The sequence below is a fragment of the Rhinoraja longicauda genome, chromosome 5 (assembly GCF_053455715.1).
Source record: "Rhinoraja longicauda isolate Sanriku21f chromosome 5, sRhiLon1.1, whole genome shotgun sequence".
In the NCBI taxonomy this organism is placed as follows: domain Eukaryota; kingdom Metazoa; phylum Chordata; class Chondrichthyes; order Rajiformes; family Arhynchobatidae; genus Rhinoraja; species Rhinoraja longicauda.
The window spans coordinates 53720837-53746448 of NC_135957.1; the positions used below are offsets into that span (position 1 = coordinate 53720837).

Here is a 25612-nt window from a genome sequence, read left to right on the forward strand (position 1 = left end):
GAGTGATTTCTGTAACCTCTGCATTCCCTCTGTCCATCCCTCCACCACCCAAACTACACCAGCTTTTTGTTCTCCCCTAGCAAACCACTAACAATGGCCTGTTTCCTTTCACATTATTACTTTTTTGCATATCTTTCATTCATTTGTTCTATATCTCACTACTTCACCATCTATATTTCGTTTCCCTTTCCCATGACTTTCAGTCTGATACATGGCCTTGACCCAAAACGTCACCCATTCCTTCTCTCCAGAGATGCCTGTCTTGCTGAGTTACTCCAGCATTTTGTGTCTATCTTCGGTTTAAACTAGCATCTGCTGTTCCTACACAGGTTTATGTATAATTTATTTATTCTGATTTATAGAATCTGAGACTATGTGTGCCTGTGACACTGCTGGAAACAAGATTTTCATTGCACCTGTATATCACCATGCTCATACACATGACTATAAACTCAACTTGACTTGCAGAAAAAAGTTAATGAAGAACTTTAGTCAAGTGCTTTTATGTTATGCAGCAGCTCTGATTCACTGCCAGTTTTTAATGATTTTACACAATACAAATTGCTTCATAACAACTTGTACTAACTTGGAAGCTGTGTAACCAAATAACATTTGAAAGACAGGAATGTAGTTCCTGGTTACATGAAACCAAAAGCAAGATGGCATACTATCCTGAAAAATACCAGCAACCAGATTTGTAACAAACAGAATTTTCTTACATAACTGTCAGCAAGCTCAGTACAATCATGCAAGTACTCACATACATAGAAGTTTGAAATTCCCAATGTTGTTGCCGATGACTTCCTTCCTTGCCATTAAGGAATGCCAACTGGATCTACATTATGGTAAACAAGGAGCAGCTTTAGTGATGAGTGTCATTTCAATGGAAAGGGAGCGAAACAAGTTTTAAAAGGTGTTTGGGAAGAAAATGTCAAACTGAAATTGAGGTTATGATTAGATTAGCCACAATCTTACTGAATGGCAGAGCAGGCTCAAAGAGCCAATTAGCCTGTTCCTGCACCTGCTTCATATGTTCCCCTAAACCTCCATGATTTATTGGGACCAAAGAGAACATAAAGAGAATTACATATCTCTGATCATTTCAGAATAACTACTTTAAGTCTGGGTTTACAAATATTTTTAATTTGATTTTAGAAAAATATCTTTTAATGTGATTAATTTTAATAGTTTGAATATAACAGGACATCAACAATTTACAAAGATACAAACTGTTCCCCAGCCAGTTCAGCTAAAGGGGCATTTGACAAAGCCAACTCTGACACTTTCTGTGGGCAGAGCTTGTTCTGAGTACACTATATGATGGGAATAACAACCAAATGGCTCACTTTGCTCTCTGCTCAATCCTATTATTCTTTTCAAGATGATCTAGTTACATTCTTCACAATGGTTCCAGCATTACCTCTACCTCTAGGCTAACAGGTCAGTAGTTCTTGTTTTCCTTCTTCCTCATTTCTTAAATGGTGGGGTTGCATTTGAGGCATTCCAATCCAAAAGGAATAATTCTAAAATGTACAGAGCATTGGAAGACGATAATCAGAGCACCCACTATCCCTGAAGCTGTAGATTATCAGGTCCTTGCTAAATTTCAGCTTTCAAGATCACCAGTTTTTCTGGTATGATTTTTAGCAATATTTAGTTCCATATGCTCATAAACTCTTGATTCTCTAATGTATCCAACTAATTTTGTGCAAATTCTTTCATGCAGACACAAAGTAATCGTTTAATTTCCCTGACACTTTAGTTCCCATTATAAAAAGGACCCAAAATGGACACAAAATGCTGGAGTAACTGAATAATTTCCTTCTCTCCAGAGATGCTGCCTATCCCATTGAGTTACTCCAGCATTTTCTGTCTATCTTCGATTTAAACCAGCGTCTGCAGTTCATTCCTACACATTAAGGATCCACATTTGCTTGCACTAATCTTCTGTTTTGGAGATTAGTGTCTTATAATAAACTATTTTTGCCACTGCATTTAAATAATAATTTGCTATCTTCATTATTCCTGCCCAAGTGGAAACTTCATCTTCCAATATTAATTTGCAATCTTTGTTCGCCTACAACGGAACTATGTCCGTTCCCATTGTCCTCCTCACACTTTGCTAAGCCATCTATGTGCATCATTAGTAAATTTGGCTACAGGACACTTGGTGTCTTCATCCAAATCATTTGGATATTTTATAGATGAATCCTATATTACCCTAATAGTTAGATAGCCAATCTGAAAATAACCTGAAACAACGAGGTTGTCTGACCTGCTGAATTCCTCCAGCACTTTATATTTTGCTCAAGATTCCAGCATTTGCAGTTTCTTGTGTCTCTCTGAAAATAAACTATTTGTCCTGACTTTGTTAGCTGTTAATTACCACTCCTTTAGCCGTACCCCCAAAAAGGTGAAATCTTCTGCAGTAACCCATTCTTTTTCAGCCCTTTGCTCCTCTAGGGAGCATAGGCCATTGACAAATGTCCTCCACCTCAATCGGTTGTTGATGGTTCTTTCAAGATCTCCCCAGTTGAGCCCACTCCCAGACATTTCTGCCTGGACATCTCTTCTCCAGCTGTTCCTGGGGCGACCTCTTTTCCTTTTTCCTTGGGGATTCCATTTCAGGGCTTGCCAGGTGATGTTTGTGGAAGGTTTTCTGAGGGTGTGTGCAATCTAACTCCATTTTCTGCTTCGAATTTGTAAGTCAATGGGATCCTGGCTTGTTCTTTTTCAAAGGTCCACATTGCTTACTTTGTCTCTCCACCAGCAGTAACTCATTACCAAGTTCAAATTTATCAAATGCCTTCTGGAAATTCAAATACACTGCATCTAATAGTTCGCTTTACCGCCCTGTTTGTTTCACCCTCAAAGAGCTGTGGAAAATTTGTCCAATGCGCCTTCTTTATCATAAACCATTGGTCTGCTCCATATTCTTATGATTTTCTAATGTCAATACCTTCTCAAATGTGTATGCAGCATTTTCCCCAAACAGGAGATATGGGTGTCAGAGGTTATGGGGAGAATAGACAATAGGTGCAGGAGGAGGCCATTCGGCCCTTTGAGCCAGCACCGCCATTCAATGTGATCATGGCTGATCATTCTCAATCAGTACCCCGTTCCTGCCTTCTCCCCATACCCTCTGACTCCGCTATCATTTAGAGCTCTATCCAGCTCTCTCTTGAATGCATTCAGAGAATTGGCCTCCACTGCCTTCAGAGGCAGAGAATTCCACAGATTCACAACTCTCTGACTGAAAAAGTTTTTCCTCATCTCAGTTCTAAATGGCCTACCCCTTATTCGTAAACTGTGGCCCCTTGTTCTGGACTCCCCCAACATTGGGAACATGTTTCCTGCCTCTAACGTGTCCAACCCCTTAATAATCTTATACGTTTCGATAAGATCTCCTCTCATCCTTCTAAATTCCAGTGTATACAAGCCTAGTTGCTCCAGTCTTTCAACATATGATAGTCCCGCCATTCCCGCCATTCCGGGAATTAACCTAGTAAACCTACACTGCACGCCCTCAATAGCAAGAATATCCTTCCTCAAATTTGGAGACCAAAACTGCACACAGTACTCCAGGTGCGGTCTCATTAGGGCCCTGTACAACTGCAGAAGGACCTCTTTGCTCCTATACTCAACTCCTCTTGTTATGAAGGCCAACATTCCATTGGCTTTCTTCACTGCCTGCTGTACCTGCATGCTTCCTTTCAGTGACTGATGCACTAGGACACCCTGATCTCGTTGTACGTCCCCTGTTCCTAACTTGACACCATTCAGATAATACTCTGCCTTCCTATTCTTACCACCAAATTGGATAACCTCACACTTATCCACGTTAAACTGCATCTGCCATGCATCCGCCCACTCACACAACCTGTCCAAGTCACCCTGCAACTTCATAGCATCTTCCTCACAGTTCACACTACCACCCAGCTTTGTATCATCTGCAAATTTGCTAATGGTACTTTTAATCCCTTCATCCAAGTCATTAATGTATATTGTAAATAGCTGCGGTCCCAGCACCGAGCCTTGCGGTACCCCACTAGCCTGCCATTCTGAAAGGGACCCATTTATCCCCACTCTTTGCTTTCTGTCTGTCAATCAATTTTCTATCCATGTCAGTACCCTAACTCCAATACCATGTGCTCTAATTTTGCTCACTAATCTCCTATGTGGAACCTTGTCAAAAGCTTTCTGAAAGTCTAGGTACACCACATCCACGGGCTCTCCTCTGTCAATTTTCCTGGTTACATCCTCAAAGAATTCCAGAAGATTAGTCAAGCATGATTTCCCCATCGTAAATCCATGCTGACTCGGAACAATCCTGTTACTACTATCCAAATGCTCCGCAATTTCGTCCTTTATAATTGACTCCAGCATCTTCCCCACCACTGATGTCAGACTAACTGGTCTATAATTTCCCTTTTTCTCTCTCCCTCCTTTCTTAAAAAGTAGGACAACATTAGCTACCCTCCAATCCACAGGAACTGATCCTGAATCTATAGAACATTGGAAAATGATCACCAATGCGTCCAAAATTTCTAGCGCCACCTCCTTAAGTACTCTGGGATGCAGACCATCAGGCCCTGGGGATTTATCAGCCTTCAGTCCCATCAGTCTACCCAACACCATTTCCTGCCTAATGTGGATTTCCTTCAGTTCCTCCGTCACCCTAGGATCTCTGCCCACTCGAACATCTGGGAGGTTGCTTGTATCTTCCTTCGTGAAGACAGATCCAAAGGGACCCATTTAACTCATCTGCCATTTCCTTGTTTCCCATAATAAATTCCCCCGCTTCTGTCTTCAAGGAACCCACATTTGCCTTGACTATTTTTTTCCTCTTTACATACCTAAAAAAGCTTTTACTATCCTCCTTTATATTATTGGCTAGTTTACCCTCGAACCTCATCTTTTCTCCCCATATTGCCTTCTTAGTCATCTTCTGTTGCTCTTTAAAAGAGTCCCAATCCTCTGGCTTCCCACTCTTCTTTGCATTGGTGTACTTCTGCTCTTTTATTTTTATGCTGTCCTTGACTTCCCTTGTCAGCCACGGGTGTCTCTTACTCCCCTTGGAATCTTTCCTCCTCTTTGGGATAAATTGATCCTGCAACTTCTGCATTATTCCCAGGAATACCTGCCATTGCTGTTCCACCGTCTTCCCTGCGAGGGCCTCCTTCCAGTCAATTCTGGCCAGCTCCTGCCTCTGTAATCCCCTTTGCTATACTGTAATACTGACACTTCCGATTTTCCCTTCTCCCTCTCAATTTGTAGAGTAAAACTTATCATATTGTGATCACTGCATCCTAATGGCTCTTTTACCTCGAGTCCCCTTATCAGATCAGGTTCATTACACAACACTAAATCCAGAATTGCCTTCTCCCTAGTAGGCTCCAGTACAAGCTGTTCTAAGAATCCATCTCGGAGACACTCCACAAACTCTCTTTCCTGGGGTCCTTTACCAACCTGATTTTCCCAGTCTACCTGCATGTTGAAATCTCCCATAACCACCGTAGCATTACATTTGCGACATGCCAATTTTAGCTCCTCATTCAACTTGCACCCTATGTCGAGGCTACTGTTTGGGGGCCTGTAGATAACTCCCATTAGGGTCTTTTTACCCTTACAATTCCTCATTTCTACCCATACTGATTCTACATCTCCTGATTCTATGTCACCCCTTGCGAGGGAGTGAATATCATTCCTCACCAACAGAGCGACCCCACCCCCTAGGAGGTAGGAGAATGGGGTTAGGAGGGAGAGATAGATCAGCCATGATTGAATGGCACAGTAGACTCGATGGACCAAATGGCCTAATTCTGCTCCTATCACTTATGATCTTATGATAAATGTTAAGCTAACTGACGCTATGTTTCTTGTTTTCTGTCTGCCGCCCCCACCCTACTTTCATGAATGGTGGCATTATACTTGCTGATCATTCAGGAACTCTCCAGAATCCACAGGACTTCAGTAGATTACAGGCACTGCTTTCACTGCATCTGCCATCTCTTCCTTTCCGACCAACGGATGCGGGCCATCAGGTCAGGGTTTAAAATCAGCCTTCTGCCCCTTTAGTCTGTCTGGTATATTTTTCCCCCCAGTGACAGATAGTTTCATGTTTCAGACAGGATCATTGATCAACCTCATCTCATGACACAAAATCCAATCTAAAATAGCCTGCACCCTGATAGTTCTTCAGCATGGGAAAAGCGAACTATTAGATTGGTCCAAAAAACTATCCCGAGTATATTTCATAAACTTATTCTCAATTCACAAACAATCTGCAGAAGGAACTCAGTGGTTCTGGCAGCATCATAGATCAGATGGTGATCACAGATGCTGCCTGACCCACCAATTGCTCCCAGCAGATTGTTTGTTGCTCAAGTTCCCCTGTCTGCAGTCTCGTCTCTATTATTCTCTGTACAGTAATTAAAACAACCCACAAATGTTGCAGTACCTTTCTTACAAACTCCATTCATTTTTTATGGCCCAGAAGTCAGCTGTTATGTTCATGGAGTCCCCAAAATAATTATTTATACTCCTCCACATTCCCAGCTTCTAGTCTGTGACAGTGCATTAAGTCCTCATCCAGGTCCTTTTAAAATGCAGACGATTTTGCCATTCTTTCAGGCAAGGAGTTCCAGACACCAACAACTATGGGTAAAAATAAATTCTCAATGTTCTAATCCTTCCAATAATCAGCTACGGTCATGCACCTATATTAAAATTTCTGTTAAGAGAAATAGATATTTTCTATTCATCCTATCTAGGCTTCTCAAATGTATGTGCCTCCATTAAATGGCCCCACTGCCATTTCAAAGAAAACAACCCCAGTTAAACAAAATAGTCCCATAAATTTCTCTGACCCGGCAACATCATCGTAAATCTCTGCACCATTTCTAGTGCTTTCACATCCTTCCAGGTAATCTGCTGTCCCACCTGCTTCAATTGTAAACTAGTTGTGTACTGTTTGAATGCATTTTAAATTATAATTCTTGACTCCATTATTAATCCAAGTATCATATATTAGTTCTAAACTGCCTTCTGTGAAATGAATAAACATACTGAACGGTTCTAATCTGAAACATCGCCTGTCCATCCCCTCCACAGATGCTGCCTGACCTGATGGGTTCCTCCAAATACTCTTGTATTTGACTCAAAATTCCAGCACCTGCAGTTCCCTACATCATCATACCTTCCATATTTCTCTAGACCTTTAAGTATCTTTCAATATCATTCTGACAGAACAAATAATTTATCAATTTATTTTTAAAGAAAATATTTGAGGGTAGCATAAATATTTTGTTATATCAGATAGAGAGATAATCATTCAGTGTTCAGTCAAGGACAGGGAGTTTTTCCCTCAACACCTCCTGATACCTGGATCACAGTTCATGTGGGCTTTGAGGAACATGCCAGAGTCAAATAACATTACACCTCCTGGTCATTCACTAAATAAGAATCATCAAGTGACCATTTTCAGGAGCGAAGAGTATTTAGATCTAGAAGAGGCCATGAAGTACATATGAGAAACAAAAAGTACACACACCTCTTTCTTGGTTCTGACAAACCGTCTTACACCTGCAATATTAACTATTTTTATTTCCACAAGCATTGCTAAGTCTTGCCAGCATTTTCAGTTTTATTTCAGATTTGCAGAATTTTGATATTCAATTGAATTCATATCATGTTTATCTGCAGCACAATTCCCACTGAATGCACCTGGTTATTCAAAAAGCCTGGTTACACAAAAAGTAATTTCTCCGTTTTTTAGTAGTAAACACTGTATTGTTTGTGTGGGTAGACTTTGACCTTGACTATACAGTGCCCTCCATAATGTTTGGGACAAAGACCCATCATTTATTTATTTGCCTCTGCACTCAACAATTTGAGATTTGTAATAGAAAAAAAATCACATGTGGTTAAAGTGCACATTGTCAGATTTTATTAAAGGGTATTTTTATACATTTTGGTTTCACCATGTAGAAATTACAGCAGTGTTTATACATAGTCCCCCCATTTCAGAGCACCATCTTTTTTGGGACACATGGCTTCACAGGTGTTTGTAATTGCTCAGGTGTGTTTAAATGCCTCCTTAATGCAGGTATAAGAGAGCTCTCAGCACCTAGTCTTTCCTCCTGTCTTTCCATCACCTTTGGAAACTTTTATTGCTGTTTATCAACATGAGCACCAAAGTTGTGCCATTGAAAGACAAAGAAGCCATTATGAGATTGAGAAACAAGAATACAATTGTTAGAGACATCAGCTAGGCTTATCAAAATCAACTGTATGGAACATCATGAAGAAGAAAGAGAGCACTGGTGAGCTTACTAATCGCAAAAGGGACTGGCAGGCCAAGGAAGATCTCCACAGCTGACGACAGAAGAATTCTCCCTATAATAAAGAAAAATCCCCAAACATCTGTCCGGCAGATCAGAAACACTCTACAAGAATCAGGTGTGGATTTATCAATGGCCACTGTCCGCAGGACTTAATGAACAGAAATACAGAGGCGACACTGTAAGATGCAAACCACTGGTTAGCCGCAAAAATAGGATGGCCAGGTTACATTTTGCCAAGAAGTACTTAAAAGAGCAGCCACAGTACTGGAAATAGGTCCTGTGGACAGATGAGAGGAAGATTAACATATCAGAGTGATGGCAAGAGCAAAGTATGGACGAGACAAGGAACTGCCCAAGATCCAAAGCATACCACCTCCTCTTTAAAACACAGTGGTGGGGATGTTATGGCCTGGGTATGTATGGCTGCTGAAGGTACTGGCTCACTTATCTTCAATGATGATACAACTGCTGATGGTAGCAGCATAATGAATTCTGAAGTGTATAGACACGTCCTATCTGCTCAAGTTCAAACAAATGCCTCAAAACTCATTAGCTGGCAGTTCATTCTACAGTAAGACAATGATCCCAAACATACTGGTAAAGCAACAAAGGAGTTTTTCCAAAGCTAAAAAGTGGTAAATTCTTGAGTGGCCAAGTCAATCACTCGATCTGCCCCCAATTGAGCATGCCTTTTATATGTTGAAGAGAAAACTGAAGGGGACTAGCCCCCAAAACAAGCATAAGCTTAAGATAGCTGCAATACAGGCCTGGCAGAGCATCACCAGAGAAGACACCCAGCAACTGGTGATGTCCATGAATCACAGACTTCAAGCAGTCATTGCATGCAAAGGATATGCAACAAAATACTAAACATGACTACTTTCATTTGCATGGCATTGCTAGGTCCCAAACATTATGGTGCCCTGAAATGGAGGGACTATGTATAAACAATGCTGTAATTTCTACAGTGAAACCAGTGGAACTAGGGTGGGGGAGGGATCGGAGAGGTCCGGAGGGAGAGGGAAAGCGTTACTTGAAGTTAGAGAAATTAATATTCTTACCGCTGGGTTGTAAGCTACCCAAGCGCAATACGAGGTGCTGTTCCTCCAATTTGCAATTGGCCTCACTCTGACAGTGGAGCCCCAGGACAGAAAGGTCAGTATGGGAATGGGAGGGGGTAGTTAAAGTGTTTTGCACTTAGTTTAGCAAACAGTATTGTTCGTGTGTTTTATGAATTATTAATGTTATTATAATTAACAAAGGTTTTTCTCCATTTAGTGTTCTGAAATTGGATTGAAGGCTTATTTCACCTCTGCAACATTCATCAACATAATTTGATGCGGATCCGTTTGTTTCCCCTCGCATCCCTCTCCATCGTCCAGACTCCCTCACCTTCCTTATCCACTCCACCCTATGATCTCACTCTCCCATTTCATGCCCACCCGTGCAGCTTCCCATTCCCCCTTGTACCACTTCCCACCCACACCCCGTTTTACTTTCATCGTACCGCTTCCCATTCTTGCATCACCACTCACCCCCTTCATGTGGCCTATACCCCAAACGTTCCTGCACACTACTTCTACCCACATAGGCATGCCGCATCCTCTTCATGCATTCCACGTTCCATTGTATGCAGCCTTCCCCATTTCCTTTCATGCTCCCCAGTCTCTCCATTCTCATACAAACCCAACTTCTCACACGTCCAAACTCCCATCCACATCACATATACCCAAATGATCATCACACAGTCCCACCTTTCAAACCTTTGCTCAATCCCTGCACAATCCCTTGTCCCCATCTGGCATCCTGAACACCTCATCACTTGTACACTCATCCTAGCCCCATACCGCAGCCTGCTCGCACAACATGAGCTCACATACCCACATTCTCCGTCCCGGTCCTCCTAATCACACCCTCACACTCCTTTTCGATAACCCCTGCATTGCCCTGCTCCATCACATCCTCTCATTTCTTCCGCTTGAGTTCCCACCTATTTATTTCACATGTTCTTTCCATCTGCTCCCAGGTCCTCTGCTTCCTCTAATTATGTTCCCTTCCTCTAATCATGTTCCCATCCTTCTTTTGCCCCGCCTCCTCCTCCCACCCTCCCCTCCTCCTGCCCCCCACCTCTGCCACATTCTCTCCTCCTGCCCACACCATCTGCCTTGCTCCCTTCCCCCCTGGTTTTAACCCCCCCCCCCCACCCTCCTGCTGCCATCCCCTCTTCCACGCTACCTCCTACTCTTGCCATCCCCTCTTCCACGCTACCTCCTCCTCCTGTCCACCCGTGTCACTCTCCCTACCCCTGCTTTCATCTCCCACCCTCCCTCCACCTGTCCCCATCTCTGCTGCGCTCCCACCTCCTGTCCCCATCTCTGCCGCGCTCCCTCCTGCCCCCACACCTTTTGCTGCGCTCCCTCCACCTGTCCCCACACCTCTTGCTGCACTCCCTCCACCTGCCCCCACACCTCTTGCTACGCTCCCTCCTCCTGTCCCCACACTTGCTGCGCTCCCTCCTCCTGCCCGCCCCTCCACCTGTCCCCACACCTCTTGCTGCGCTCCCTCCACCTGTCCCCACACCTCTTGCTACGCTCCCTCCTCTTGTCCCCACACTTGCTGCGCTCCCTCCTCCTGCCCGCCCCTCCACCTGCCCCCACACCTCTTGCTGCACTCCCTCCTCTTGCCCCCACACTTCTTGCTGCGCAACCTCCTCTTGCCCCCACACCTCTTGTTGCACTCCCTCCTCCTGTCCCCATCTCTGCTGCACTCCCTCCTCCTGGTCCCCACACCTCTTGTTGCACTCCCTCCTCCTGTCCCCACACCTCTTGCTGCGCTACCTCCACCTGCCCCCACACCTTGCTGCGCTCCTTGCTCGGCAACCCCCGCCTGCTTCCTTCCTCCCCTGTCTGCCTCCCTCGCCCGAGACAGTACTTACGAGGCTGGGCAGACGACGGCAGCCGCCGGCGCTGGGCCTGTGAGCCGGGCCGCTCACATGCTGCATGTGCGGTACTGGACTGGTCTGTGCTGGTGTGTGGCTGTGCCCCGGCTCGTGCTGCTCGGTGGCTCGCGCGCGCCCGCCCGCGGGGACCGTTACTCGAGCCGCCGCAGTGCCGCCGCTCCCCGCCTCGTTACCCGCCACTGCGCCTGCGCGCCAGCGACGCAACAATGCCAGCAACAAGGCCACGGTTCCAGCCCCGTGTCAGCGGGGCAATGTGGTGTGTGCGCGCGCCCGCCCGCCGTGCTCCAGCAATCTCCCTCTTTACTCACATTAATTTTCCTCTTCCCAAATTGGCATGTCCGTCAGGGAAAGCATGCTGATGATGCGAATAAACATCCGTCCGAAACATCAACATTAAAATATGTGAGCTGGCAATAAAGCATCACGCAGCAAAGACTAACAAGCCTCCCTCCAGCGCTGAGCATTTTAAACGAATGATGAGTGGGCAACAAATAGGGAGAAGAAACGTGACGATTCTACTTTATCTTAACTTACATTGCACTCTGTAAGACTTGGCATATAAATGTTCAAAGAGGATTTCAAGTTCCTTAACTTGTAAGTAAGACTGTAGCAAAAACAGTAAATATCAAATCTACAACTGACAACTAATTTACAAAATCGTCACCACATGCCGGTATCCTGCGAGTGGCACACCACCCTGTCTTGGAAATATATTGGCATCCTTCATTGTAACCAGATCTAAATGCTGGAACTCCTTGTCTAACAGCACTGTGGGAGTACTTTCAATAAGTCCAAGGGTTTATACGTAGGTTGCAGCCTGTGAGTAATGGCAGAAGAGCCTTAAAATGTGACCTTTCCGCACAAGCCTTTGTGATGGTTGTGCAAAGCTTCAGGAAAACCTCTCAGCATGCGAAGTATTGGCAACTCATTCAAAGAAGCATTCTGAGAATGTGTCTTTTGCTTGAGCATCCATAGGACATAAATAGACACAAAAAGCTGGAGAAACTCAGCATCTCTGGAGAGAAGGAATGGGTGACGTTTCGGGTCGAGACCCTTCTCAATGTTTAACATTGCTCTGAAAATAATGGTTCCTGGCAATAACCTGGAAAACATCGACCACTCTCCATATCTCAGAAACCACCTCAGTAAAACAACATACTTATGATGAAATTCACCATTGCCTTATTCCATCACCACATCCGTTGGTCTACTGATGAAAATGGCGTTTGAAGATGACAATGTTAAATATGGTACAAAGTTTATGATTTACTGGGAAGTAGGATAACAGAACCAGTCTAATGGAATAACATAGAACTAGTGTGAACAAGTGATCCATGGTAAGCAGTGACTAAGTGGACCAGAGAGTCTATTTTTATGCTGTATCTCTAAACTAAAGTAATGATCCTTGCCCATCTTTTTGTTTCAAAGACATGCCCAACACCTGGCACAAACAGTCACTCTATTCCAAGATCTGTCATGGGAAGAGATCACCAGAATGTCAGAGAAGATTTTTTTTTAAATGCTCATACCTGGCAGAAATGCATTTTCCCCACTGACTCCTGAGGATCCTCAAAGAGATTACTCAAAGTGAAGGAAGAGTATTTGGGATGGCATGAGAATCTCGAATCCAACCATCAGGAGTACACTGGAGCCCAGTATTAATGGAGCAAGGAGGTTTGTACATTCATCACCTCAGAACCCACTGAACAGGAGTGCAAGCAAGTCATTCTCAATCCCAAAGAACAGCTTAGGAATTCTAGACCACTGTGTGATAGTGCAACATTTGTTTGTGGGCAGCTCCTTGCATTGGTAGATCAGCAAGTTTCAATCACACCAAAGGGCATCTTTTATCAGGTTGATGATCTTTCAGTAGAAGTTCATGAAGTGCATGGCCCTGGGAATAGTCTTTGGGTACGAAGTATTAAATCACAGACACACAAAAAGGCAGACTAACAAAACACCTTTAAGTTTAGTTTAGAGATGCAGTGCGGAAACAGGCCCTTTGGCCCACCGGGTCCGTGCCGACCAGCGACCCCCACACATTACCACTATCCCACTAGGGACAATTTTTACATTTACCAAGCCAATTAACCTACATACCTGTACATCTTTGGAGTGTGGGAGGAAACCGAAGATCTCAGAGAAAACCCACGCAGGTCACGAAGAGAACATACAAACTAAAATTTTATTATTTTTAATGTACTCTATTTGTTATTTTACAAGGGGTTCACACAATGAGAATGACATTCATTGTCTAATGCTCAAAATATAAGCTTTTTCGAAATTTAAAATGCCAAAGGTTTTCAATTATAATTGTTCACTAAACGGGAACAACTTCCCTTTTGGCTTATAAACAGTTACATCTAGAATTCTATAAATATTACTTTTGTTATCTTAGCAGGCGTGTTTCAAAGAATCAGGAAAATTACATGTAGTTACATTTTCTGAACGATATTCTAGGTGTGAAAACTAAAGATAAATTTAGAAAAAATGCAGTTACTGAAAATCTGAAATAAAAACAGAAAATGCTGATAACATTTAACAGGTGGGACAGCATCTGTGGAACATTTCAGGTCTGGCCACTTCATTATAACTGGGAAGGAGAGAAAAGAAGCACCTTGGCCAAAAACATTAATTATTTCTCCAATTACATAAACATTTTGTTGCACAACATATTTTCCTGTTTATGATGTTTCAATTTCAACCTTAATTCTATTTGCAACTCCCAATCTGTTTTCAGTCAAGTCAATGTACTTTCAAGATTATTGTCTGTGAGGCCACATATTCACTGACACACGAGATTGAAGAGAATTTAAAGTCCATTTAAATCTCCACTCCAGTGATTATTTTCTCTAAATAACTGAATCATATTTTTAATTTGATTAAAAAAATTAACTCAACTTAGAAAAATGATATGGTTTTATTATGTGAAAGTAAATGATCACAGAAATGCCACTAAAATGTTGCTTGAGGTTGGTGGCATGCTCATCTCTTCATCACTGATAGTAAAACCCAGGAGGATGGTCGACAACACTGATGCACCATCGCACATGTTCCTAGATTTACCTATCGGTGCCATTTTCTGCAGTGTAACTAACCGTATGGTAAATGCCATTCACTTGAAAACGTTCTCTATGATACGCCAAGAATTGCTCTTTAAATGTTTCTTTCTGTACCAACATAACTGACTGAACAACAGAACATACTGTTCATGCTTTTTCTCTAATTCACAATGTGCATGTCAGTTATCCAATCCTGGCAATATAAGTCATTGGTGCATGACTGTCATGATGCAACAACGTTTTAGTAGATTTTTGTAGTCATTTGCTTTCACATAATAAAACCATATTGTCTAATCCCTAAGATAACTTAGTTCCAAAATCAACAAACATGATTCAATTGTTTGGGGAAAATAAGCACTCGGTTAAAAATTTGAGTAATATACCTTTTCACTTCATGAAGATTATGTTAAATTGATTCATTCAAAATTTGTGTTGCTTTATACGACATTCTTTATTAAAATATTTTTGTGTACAATGATTTCAACAGATGGGGTGAATCACAGCAAATAATGCAGTTTACAAACTAACATTCCTAACAGTTTGTTATATTCTCTTGATAAAAAAAATAAAGTTGTATCTTGAGAGATCTACAGTTATTGTCAATTAATTATTATTTTCTTCTCTATAACTATAACTATAACTATAACATTGTTTGTGCACGCCGTGTTGTAAATGCACTTCGAACTCTACATTCATCCCTCACTGGGTTTACTTACTTTAAAAAACAATCATTAACCAAAAAATCTTTCCACAAACTGGAAAATATACTTCTGTAAATACATATGGAAGAGGGAAAAATATAATTTGTAGATTTATTGTCAAAAAATGAATAAAATTACAAAAAAAGCGCTTTTCATATTTTGTGTAATGCTTATCAATAGAATAAAGAGATGGTAAGGTGTCACAGGGAAAATATGTTTCAAACGGTGATGGTTTTTCCATAAAACATTTGTGATTGATGGAGACACAAGAGACTACAGATGCTGGAATTTGGAGCAAAAAACAAGCTGCTGGAGAAACTCAGCGAGTCATGCAGCATATCTGGGTGCAAATGGACAGTCAATATTTTGGACTATATGAACCAGTCCAGATAAAGAATCTCAATCCAAAATGTTTACTGTTTATTTCCTACCATAGAGGCTGCCTGAGTCCCTCCAGCTGCTCTTTTTTTTTTGCTGTGGTTGCTGCAAATTTGGCTTGTTTTCAGGGAAAAGCATTTGTAAGAATTAAAATCCAACATTCATTACATGATATAGATGAATGTTCAAAAAACTCTGAAGGTTTTGGAACATGTGGTAGGGAGATAAGGTGTTGTGTGTGTCTGATATGGGGACAGGGGAAACGAAAGTGGTGCTACATGAAACTCAGCATACCAAGTAAGAGCTCATGCAGTGTGATGAAAGAATATGTTAAAGAGCAGGAAAAAAAGAATAGGAATAAAAGAGAAGGTACATTCTAAGCAAAAATCCGATGGTTAGAGTATTGAACCTCTTTGGGTAAGGTGTCATCCTGACTGGAAAAATTCATAAAGAAAGTTGAGCAAATGAATGGCATGCATCTGGAAGAAAATTAAAAGCTGAGAGTGAGAGAAATAAAGGGAAATACCAACCTGTTAACATAACATCAACATCAAGGGAAAATTCTGAAAGCTATGATATAGGATGCATTAGAATCCTAGAATAGAATAACAGTGTTTGAGCAGATTCATTCTGAATTTCTGAAATAATGTTTGACTAATTTGGTGGAGTTTAATTGTTCATTCCCACTTAGATTTTCATGATCTGTTGACCATATCTGTGGAAAGAGAAAGAGAGTTAAGGTTTTAGCGACTGTCAATAGATAATGAAAATCTAAAAACTTACAGATCCTAGAAATTTAGAATAAAATCAGGAAATGCCTGAATTTTAGTTTAGTTTGGTCTAGTTTATTTTCACCTGTACTGAGGTACAGGGAAAAGGTTTTGTTGCGTGCTATCCAGTCAGTGGAAAGACTGCATGATTACAGGCTGTCCACAGAGTACAAACACAGGATAAAGGAAATAACACTTAGTGCAAGATAAAGTCCAGTAAAGTCCGATTAAAGATAGTCCGAAGGTCTCCAATGAGGAAGATGGTAGCTCAGGACTGCTCTCTAGTTGGTGATAGGATGGTTCAGTTGCCTGACAACAGCTGGGAACAAACTTTCCCTGAATCTGGAGGTATGCATTTCATGCTTTTGTGGCTCTTGCCCGATGGGAGAGAGGAGATTGGTCCTTGATTATGCTTGTGATCTTGCAAAGGCAGCATGAAGTGTAGATGGAGTCAATGGAAGGGAGGTTGGTTTGTGTAATGGGCTGGGTTATGTCCACAATTCTCTGCAATTTCTTGAGGGAGGAAACTGTTTCCAAACCATGCTGTGATGCATCTCAATGATGTACAAAATTCTTACAGGGCTTGAGAGATTGTTATGCATCCTTGGCTGAGGAAATTATAAACAAGGGTGACTGTTTCAGAATAAGGGGTAAACCATTTAGGACTGAAACAAGGAGACATTTGTTTATTCAAAAGGTGATGAATCTTTGAATTCTCTGCTCCAAGGGATATAAATGGCCATCTCATTCAGTTAATTTTAAATTTTAGTTAGATAAATTTTGGACAGAAATGGGAAAACAAGAGAAATGGAATATGTACAGAAAAGTGGAACTAAGATAATAGATCAACCATGATCTTGATGAATGGCAGAACAGACTGAGGAACTAGGTGGCCTACACCTGGCCCTAACTCTTAGATTCTTATGCTTATGTTTTATAACAATACCTTAAAAATTTTCAAAGAAGATGAGAAATAGGTAGTAATGTTTAGGTGTCTAAGACACATTAGTGAACATTTTGAGAAAGAGATGGTGACTTTTTTTTTAAGTGGGAAAAAGTGCTTGGGAGAAGAGAGCTGCTTATAATGTCAGATGACCCACAGTCCCGGGAGACAAATTAGAGTTATAGGTAATGGCATAGAAAGAACTTTAAACAATACTGTTCTTTTCACATCCACAGTATTCAGAGCCACCGCATCATTTTTCAATGGGATAGATACAAAGGGAATTTATGGTAGTTGCATGGGCAATTTATGCACAGTGAAGATGCTCAAAACAGAAATTAAAATGTTATATCTTAATTTAATGTTGATTAAAGATTCACTATTTTCTCATTTGAAGAGAACCAAGTCATAGGTTATGTCTCACCTGAAAGTATTGCTGATAACAATCCACAATAAGTGCAATAAAGCAAACACAGAAACTCTGGATTGGCTGCTCTGAAGAAAGGATTCCAGATTTTACTTAAATTATTTTCATGCAGTTATTTCTAATGTATGTGAAAGTCTGTGAGGTTGTGTAGCAATAATATTAACAATATTAACTGATAAATATAATAATCAGTCTGCATTAAATATTTAAAAGAATATGATTGTGTTTGTAATGCCTGATATTTCTGATGCACAAAATGTTTATCGATATTTTTTTAAATCTATATGCAATGCAATTCAGCGACTTTTTGGGTTCAAGTTATTGATTATCTAGTTCCCAAATTAAAACATTTCAGGAAATGTGTGGTCAAAAAGGCTTTCAGCACATTGGCCTTCATCAGTCAGAGTATTGAGAAAAGGAGAGAGGTTATGTTACAGTTGTATAAGACATTGGTGAGGTCGCATTTAGAATATTGTGTTCAATTTTGGTAACCATATTATAGAATATATGTTGTAAAGATGGAAGGAGTGCAGAGAAGATTTACAAGGGTGTTGTCAGGACTTGAGGGCCTGAGCTGTAGAGATAGGTTGAGCAGGCTGGGACTTTTTCCACAGGAGGATGAGGGGTGATCTTATAGAGGTGTACAAAATCATGAGAGGAATAGATCGGGCAAATGCACAGTATAAGAAAATAACTGCAGATGCTGGTACAAATCGAAGGTATTTATTCACAAAATGCTGGAGTAACTCTGCAGGTCAGGCAGCATCTCAGGAGAGAAGGAATGGGTGACGTTTCGGGTCGAGACCCTTCTTCAGACTGAATTACTGTGGGTAAATGCACAGAGTCTTTTGCACAGGTAGGGGAATTGAGAACTAGAGGACAAAAGTTTAACGTGAGGAGGGAACGATTTAATAGGAACCTGAGGGGTAACTTTATTCACAAAGTGTGTCATGGGTATAGAAATATAGAAAATAGGTGCAGCGGGAGGCCATTTGGCCCTTCGAGCAAGCACCACCATTCATTGTGATCATGGCTGATCATCCACAATCAGTAACCCGCGCCTGCCTTCACCCCATATCCCTTGATTCTGCTAGCCCCTAGAGCTCTATCTAACTCTCTTTTAAATTCATCCAGTGAATTGGCCTCTACTGCCTTCTGTGGCAGAGAATTCCACAAATTCACAACTCTCTGTGTGGAAAAGTTTTTTCTCATTTCAGTTTTAAATGGCCTCCTCTTTATTCTTAGACTGTGGACCCTGGTTCTGGAATCCCCCAACATTGGGAACATTTTTCCTGCATCTAGCTTGTCCAGTCCTTTTATAATTTTATATGTTTCTATAAGATCCCCTCTCATCCTTCTAAATTCCGGTGAATACAAGCCCAGTCTTTCCAATCTTTCCTCATATGACCGTCCCACCATCCTGGGGATTAACCTCGTGAATTTACGCTGCACTGCCTCAACAGCAAGGACGCCCTTCCTCAAATTAGGAGATCGAAACTGCACACAATACTCCAGATGTGGTCTCACCAGGGCTCTGTACAACTGCAGGAGGACCTCTTTACTCCTTTAATCAAATCCTCTCGTTATGAAGGCTAACATGCCATAAGCTTTCTACACTGCCTGCTGTACCTGCACATTTACTTTCAGTGACTGGTGTACAAGGATACCCAGGTCTCGTTGCACTTCCCTTTTTCCTAATCTGACACCATTGAGATAATAATCTGCCTCCTTGTTCTTGCCGCCAAAGTGGATAAGCTCACATTTATCTACATTATACTGATCTACCATGCATCTGCCCACTCAATCAACATCAGGCAGCATCTCTGGAGAGAAATGTAAATCATTAATATATATTGTAAATAGTTGTGGCCCCAGCATCGAGCCTTGCGGCACTCCACTTGCCACTGCCTGCCATTCTGACAGGGACCCGTTTATTCCTACTCTTTGTTTGATGTCTGCCAACCAATTCTCTATCCATGTCAATACCCTACCTCCAATGCCATGTGCTCTAATTTTGCCCACTAATCTCCTGTGTGGGACCTTATCAAAGGCTTTCTGAAAGTCCAGCTTATATATGGACCAAGCTGCTGGAGGAGGTAGTTGAGGCAGGTACTATCATCACATTTAAGAGACATTTGGACAGGTACATGGATAGAATAGGTTTAGAGGATTATGGGCCAAGCCTGTGCAGGTGGGAATATGGTAGATGAGGCATACTGGTTAGCATGGGCAAGTTTGGCCGAAGGGCCTGTTTCCATACTGTGTCTCTATAATTCTATATATGTTAGTTCTAATGATTAATAACTGGGTTTACTCCTGATGAAAACTTAAATGTAACTTAGTCCCTGATAGCTCCGTAAATGTATCTCATTTTAATCAGAAAGGTCTCAGGTCCAATTTCCATCATGTGCCGGGTTAGCTGATCATTAATGAAGTGACTATTGGGGTGTTATTCCACTGCAGTTTTCCTGACAATGAAACATGGCTGTGGACAGGAAAGATATGTTGTAAATTAGAACAAATCTTGGCTTCAATAATGCGGAGCCAGTTTCATAAGCTGTTTTTTAAGAATAGCTCTTAGGCATCTTTAAAATTTTCATTATGATCTGTGTCTAGTGTCAAGAACTCGTTGCGTTACATGCATAGAATCCATTAGTTTTACAAACTGAAGTGTTATTTTTTGTTCAGTAAAAGTAATCAATAAATTGATATTAAATGTGTCTATCTTAAGAAGCAAAGTGAAACTTTCCATGAAATCAGTATTCTACAATACTTTCAATCAATTACTGTCACTCAAGTTGAAAATTTATTTAAAAAACTTAAACTTAGAAACATAGAAACATAGAAAATAGGTGCAGGAGTAGGCCATTCGGCCCTTCGAGCCTGCAACGCCATTCAATATGATCATGGCTGATCATCCAACTCAGAATCCCGTACCTGCCTTCTCTCCATACCCCCTGATCCCTTTAGCCACAAGGGCCACATCTAACTCCCTCTTAAATATAGCCAATGAACTGGCCTCAACTACCTTCTGTGGCAGAGAATTCCACAGATTCACCACTCTCTGCGTGAAAAAAAACGTTCTCATCTCGGTCTTAAAAGACTTCCTCCTTATCCTTAAACTGTGAACCCTTGTTCTGGACTTCCCCAACATCGGGAACAATCTTCCTGCATCTAGCCTGTCCAACCCCTTAAGAATTTTGTAAGTTTCTATAAGATCCCCCCTCAATCTTCTAAATTCCAGCGAGTACAAGCCGAGTCTATCGTCTTTCTTCATATGAAAGTCCTGCCATCCCAGGAATCAATCTGGTGAACCTTCTCTGTACTCCCTCTATGGCAAGAATGTCTTTCCTCAGATTAGGAGACCAAAACTGTACGCAATACTCCAGGTGTGGTCTCACCAATGCCCTGTACAACTGCAGCAGAACCTCCCTGCTCCTATACTCAAATCCCCTCGCCATGAATGCCAACATACCATTCGCTTTCTTCACTGCCTGCTGCACCTGCATGCCTACTTTCAATGACTGGTGTACCACGACACCCAGGTCTCGTTGCATCTCCCCTTCTCCTAATCGGCCACCATTCAGATAATAGTCTGCTTTCCTGTTCTTGCCACCAAAGTGGATAACCTCACATTTATCCACATTATACTGCATCTGCCATGCATTTGACCACTCACCAAACCTATCCAAGTCACGTTGCAGCCTCCTAGCATCCTCCTCACAGCTAAAACTGCCCCCCAGCTTTGTGTCATCCGCAATCTTGGAGATGTTGCATTCAATTTCCCTCGTCCAAATCATTAATATATATTGTAAATAGCTGGGGTCCCAGCACTGAGCCTTGCGGTACCCCACTAGTCACTGCCTGCCATTCTGAAAAGGACCCGTTTATTCCTACTCTTTGCTTCCTGTCTGCCAGCCAGTTCTCTATCCACATCAATACTGAACCCACAATACCGTGTGCTTTAAGTTTGCATACTAATCTCTTATGTGGGACCTTGTCGAAAGCCTTCTGGAAGTCCAGATATAACACATCCACTGGTTCTCCCTTATCCACTCTACTAGTTACATCCTCGAAAAATTCTATAAGATTCGTCAGACATGATTTACCTTTCATAAATCCATGCTGACTTTGTCCAATGATTTCACCACTTTCCAAATGTGCTGCTATCCCATCTTTAATAACTGACTCTAGCATTTTCCCCACTACCGACGTTAGACTAACTGGTCTGTAATTCCCCGTTTTCTCTCTCCCTCCCTTTTTGAAAAGTGGGGTTGCATTAGCTACCCTCCAATCCTCAGGAACTACTCCAGAATCTAAAGAGTTTTGAAAAATTATCACTAATGCATCCACTATTTCTGGGGCTACCTCCTTAAGCACTCTGGGATGCAGCCTATCTGGCCCTGGGGATTTATCGGCCTTTAATCCATTCAATTTACCCAACACCACTTCCCGACTAACCTGGATTTCACTCAGTTCCTCCATCTCATTTGACCCCAGGTCCCCTGCTATTTCCGGCAGATTATTTATGTCTTCCTTAGTGAAGACAGAACCAAAGTAGTTATTCAATTGGTCTGCCATGTCCTTGTTCCCCATGATCAATTCACCTGTTTCTGACTGCAAGGGACCTACATTTGTTTTAACTAATCTTTTTCTCTTCACATATCTATAAAAGCTTTTGCAGTCAGTTTTTATGTTCCCTGCCAGTTTTCTTTCATAATCTATTTTCCCTTTCCTAATTAAGCCCTTTGTCCTCCTCTGCTGGACTCTGAATTTCTCCCAGTCCTCTGGTAGGCTGCTTTTTCTTACTAATTTGTACGCTTCATCTTTTGTTTTGATACTATCTCTAATCTACCTTGTTAGCCACGGATGCACTACCTTCCCTGATTTATTCTTTTGCCAAACTGGGATGAACAATTGTTGTAGTCCATCCATGCGGTCTTTAAATGCCTTCCATTGCATATCCACCGTCAACCCTTTAAGAATCAATTGCCAGTCTATCTTGGCCAATTCACGTCTCATGCCCTCAAAGTTACCTTTCTTTAAGTTCAGAACCGTTGTTTCTGAATTAACTATGTCACTCTCCATCCTAATGAAGAACTCAACCATATTATGGTCACTCTTGCCCAAGGGGCCACGCACATCAAGACTGCTAACTAACCCTTCCTCATTACTCAATACCCAGTCTAGAATAGCCTGCTCTTTTGTTGGTTCCTCTACATGTTGATTTAGAAAACTATCCCGCATACATTCCAAGAAATCCTCTTCCTCAGCACCTCTGCCAATTTGATTCACCCAATCTATATGTAGATTGAAGTCACCCATTATAACTGTTTTACCTTTGTTGCACGCATTTCTAATTTCCTGTTTGATGCCATCCCCAACTCTACTACTACTGTTAGGTGACCTGTACAGAACGCCCACTAGCATTTTCTGCCCCTTAGTGTTTCTCTCAGCTTTACCCATATCGATTCCACATCCTCCAAGCTAATGTCCTTCCTTTCTATTGCGTTAATCTCCTCTCTAACCAGCAACGCTACCCCACCTCCTTTTCCTTTCTGTCTATCCCTCCTGAATATTGAATATCCCTGGATGTTCAGCTCCCAGCCTTGGTCACCCTGGAGCCATGTCTCCGTAATCCCAACTATATCATATTCATTAATAACTATCTGCACATTCAACTCATCCACCTTATTACGAATGCTCCTTGCATTGAGACACAAAGCCTTCAGCTTTGTTTTTACAACACTCTTACCCCTTATACAATTATGTTGAAAAGTGGCCCTTTTTGATTTTTGCCTTGGATTTGTCTGCCTGCCACTTTTACTTCTCACCTTGCTACCTATTGCTTCTACCCTCATTTTACACCCCTCTGTCTCTCTGCTCATGCTCCCATCCTTAATTAGTGCCTTCATGACATTATCTCATAAAATGTTTTACGGCCAAAGAAGCAATCTTAAATGACAATGTAGGAAACACAGCACACAATTTGTCAAAAGTAAGTTGATACCAACAACAGTGCTATGTAGCACTTTATCCAACAATTTTGGAGGCCGACACATACATTCACTGTAATAGCTTCATCAAACCTTCCTGTTTATTCAAATAACTCAATATAGTTAATATAAGATACAAAACAGTCTTTAATCCTTCAGTGCACAACAAAAGGCCTAAAGGTCATATTTAGACCGTGTGATGGTTTTGGTAGACTCATCACAGTGAGTAATCATCTGCCTATATTCAGAACTTCCCTATCCACACTTAGTTGCAGCAGTGTTTAGTTCCCTGCAGGCCATATATTATGCACTGTGGACAGGTGGAACAGGTGGAATTTCTTCAATGTACTGGTGCATTTATGTTGAAACTCTGTAAACCTGAGACGGTGAAATCTTATAATGCTGGGTGAAACAATGTGGTCATGGTAAGCAAGAGGAAATTGAATCCTGGCGGGCTAACACCAAGAGAATTATATTTCCCAAATGAATAAATGGACTTTATTTGCCACTTAACTTTTCAAATTATTCTTTAGTAGATGCAAGAAAACTTGGTTAAACAATAAACCATTTGATTAGTTTGATATAATGTCAGTTGAATTACTTTGGCAAATGGTTAGGTTATGTTCCCAGGCTTACCCATTTTCAAGATTGTCAAAAGAACTTGAATCTCTGTGAATTTCTATGGCATCTCAAAATAAAAGGATGTACCTTTAGAAAGGAGATGAGGAGGAATTTCGTTAGCCAGAGGTTGTGAATCTGTGGAATACATTATCACAGACAACTGTGGAGGCCAAGCCTTGGGTATTTTTAAAGCCGAGATTGATAGGTTCTTGATTAGTAAGGGTGTCAAAGGTTACGGGGAGAAGGCAGGAGAATGAGGTTGCGAGGGAAAGGTAGATCAGCCATGATTGTATGGCAGGGTGGACTCGATGGGCCAAATGGCCTAATTCTGCTCCTGTCTTTTGAACTTATTATTCACAAGCATGGAGAAGAATACAAACTACAATGAAGTAGTAATGAAGACTACATTTTTAAATTTAAAAAAAACTCTCAAACATTAGAAAATTCTTAGAATACTTTAATAAGCGAGTTTGGTATCTCGACTGAGCATGCGCAGGTCACAGGTCGCAAGGGCTAAACATTCTCGCCGGCTGATCTGCTGTGTGTAAACAAACCTTTGTTTCATCCGTATTTTCCAGTTTTGATTTGTAGAAGTAAGAAAATACTGCTTTAAAAAATATGAATTAGGTGTATATATGGTTAATTTGTACAAAACTACGATGATTTTGTAGGTTTTATTGCTTTATGCTTCAGTGAGTGAGCGAGATCGTTACGATTTTCTTTGCATTGTAACTTGTACCGGAGCTGCTCCTCAAGCACGATGCAAAAGAAAAACAAACGTTTGAGTGAATGAATTGCTGCTTTGTGCGGGCGGTGGCTACAGTCCGGAATGTCAATGGATGACCACTGTAAACTTGAAGCTGCTGTTTGTGCAGCCATTAGACAGCTGCAGAGGTCAGCATCCAGTGGAGTGGTTTGTCTGATCACACCCTCTCTATAATATCACCCAGAAACACATCACTCCGGTAGACACAAAATGCTGGAGTAACTTACAGGGACAGGCAGCATCTCTGGAGAGACGGAATGGCTGCCATTTCAAGTCAAAAACCTACAGGAATGGTCTCGACCTGAAACGTCAGCCATTTCTTCTCTCCAGAGATACTGCCTGTTCCGCTGAGTTACTTCAGTATTTTCTGTCTATCTTCGGTGTAAACCAGCGTCTACAGCTCCTTCTTACAAGTTAAAAAATCCCCACGCTTGGTGCTTCATTGCGGGTTACAGAGCTCCCTCCCACCCCAGGCAATGTCAGTTGTGCCACCGCCCAGAGTAGACACGGGCGCTGCACAAATTCACCCTCATTCCACACGAACCTCACTCCTCTTCATCCCTACGCTGCTCCCGGGGAAGGCAGTGCCAGCAGAGGCTGTGCCTGCCAGCGCTGGCTCCCTGTAACCGGTTGTCTGGGTCTTG

General features: G+C 41.8%; 1 protein-coding gene across 8 annotated transcripts in view; it reads right to left on the reverse strand.

Moving 5' to 3' along the window:
• LOC144593653 (nuclear receptor coactivator 7-like) overlaps positions 1-11743 on the reverse strand; it is a 98004-nt gene extending 86261 nt beyond the window's left edge. For 3 of the 8 annotated variants that reach the window (XM_078399564.1, XM_078399563.1, XM_078399566.1), the window contains exons 1-2: positions 11613-11743; positions 761-835 (exon numbers count right to left, since the gene is read on the reverse strand). In XM_078399564.1, coding sequence (XP_078255690.1) covers positions 761-835; positions 11613-11698 — 161 coding nt within the window. In that variant the 5' untranslated portion in view covers positions 11699-11743. Of the gene's footprint in view, positions 1-760; positions 836-8334; positions 8354-11280; positions 11487-11612 lie in introns of those variants that run through there. The other 5 variants (XM_078399569.1, XM_078399571.1, XM_078399565.1 and 2 more) reach the window with 3 other exon arrangements.
• Positions 11744-25612: the final 13869 nt, after the last annotated feature.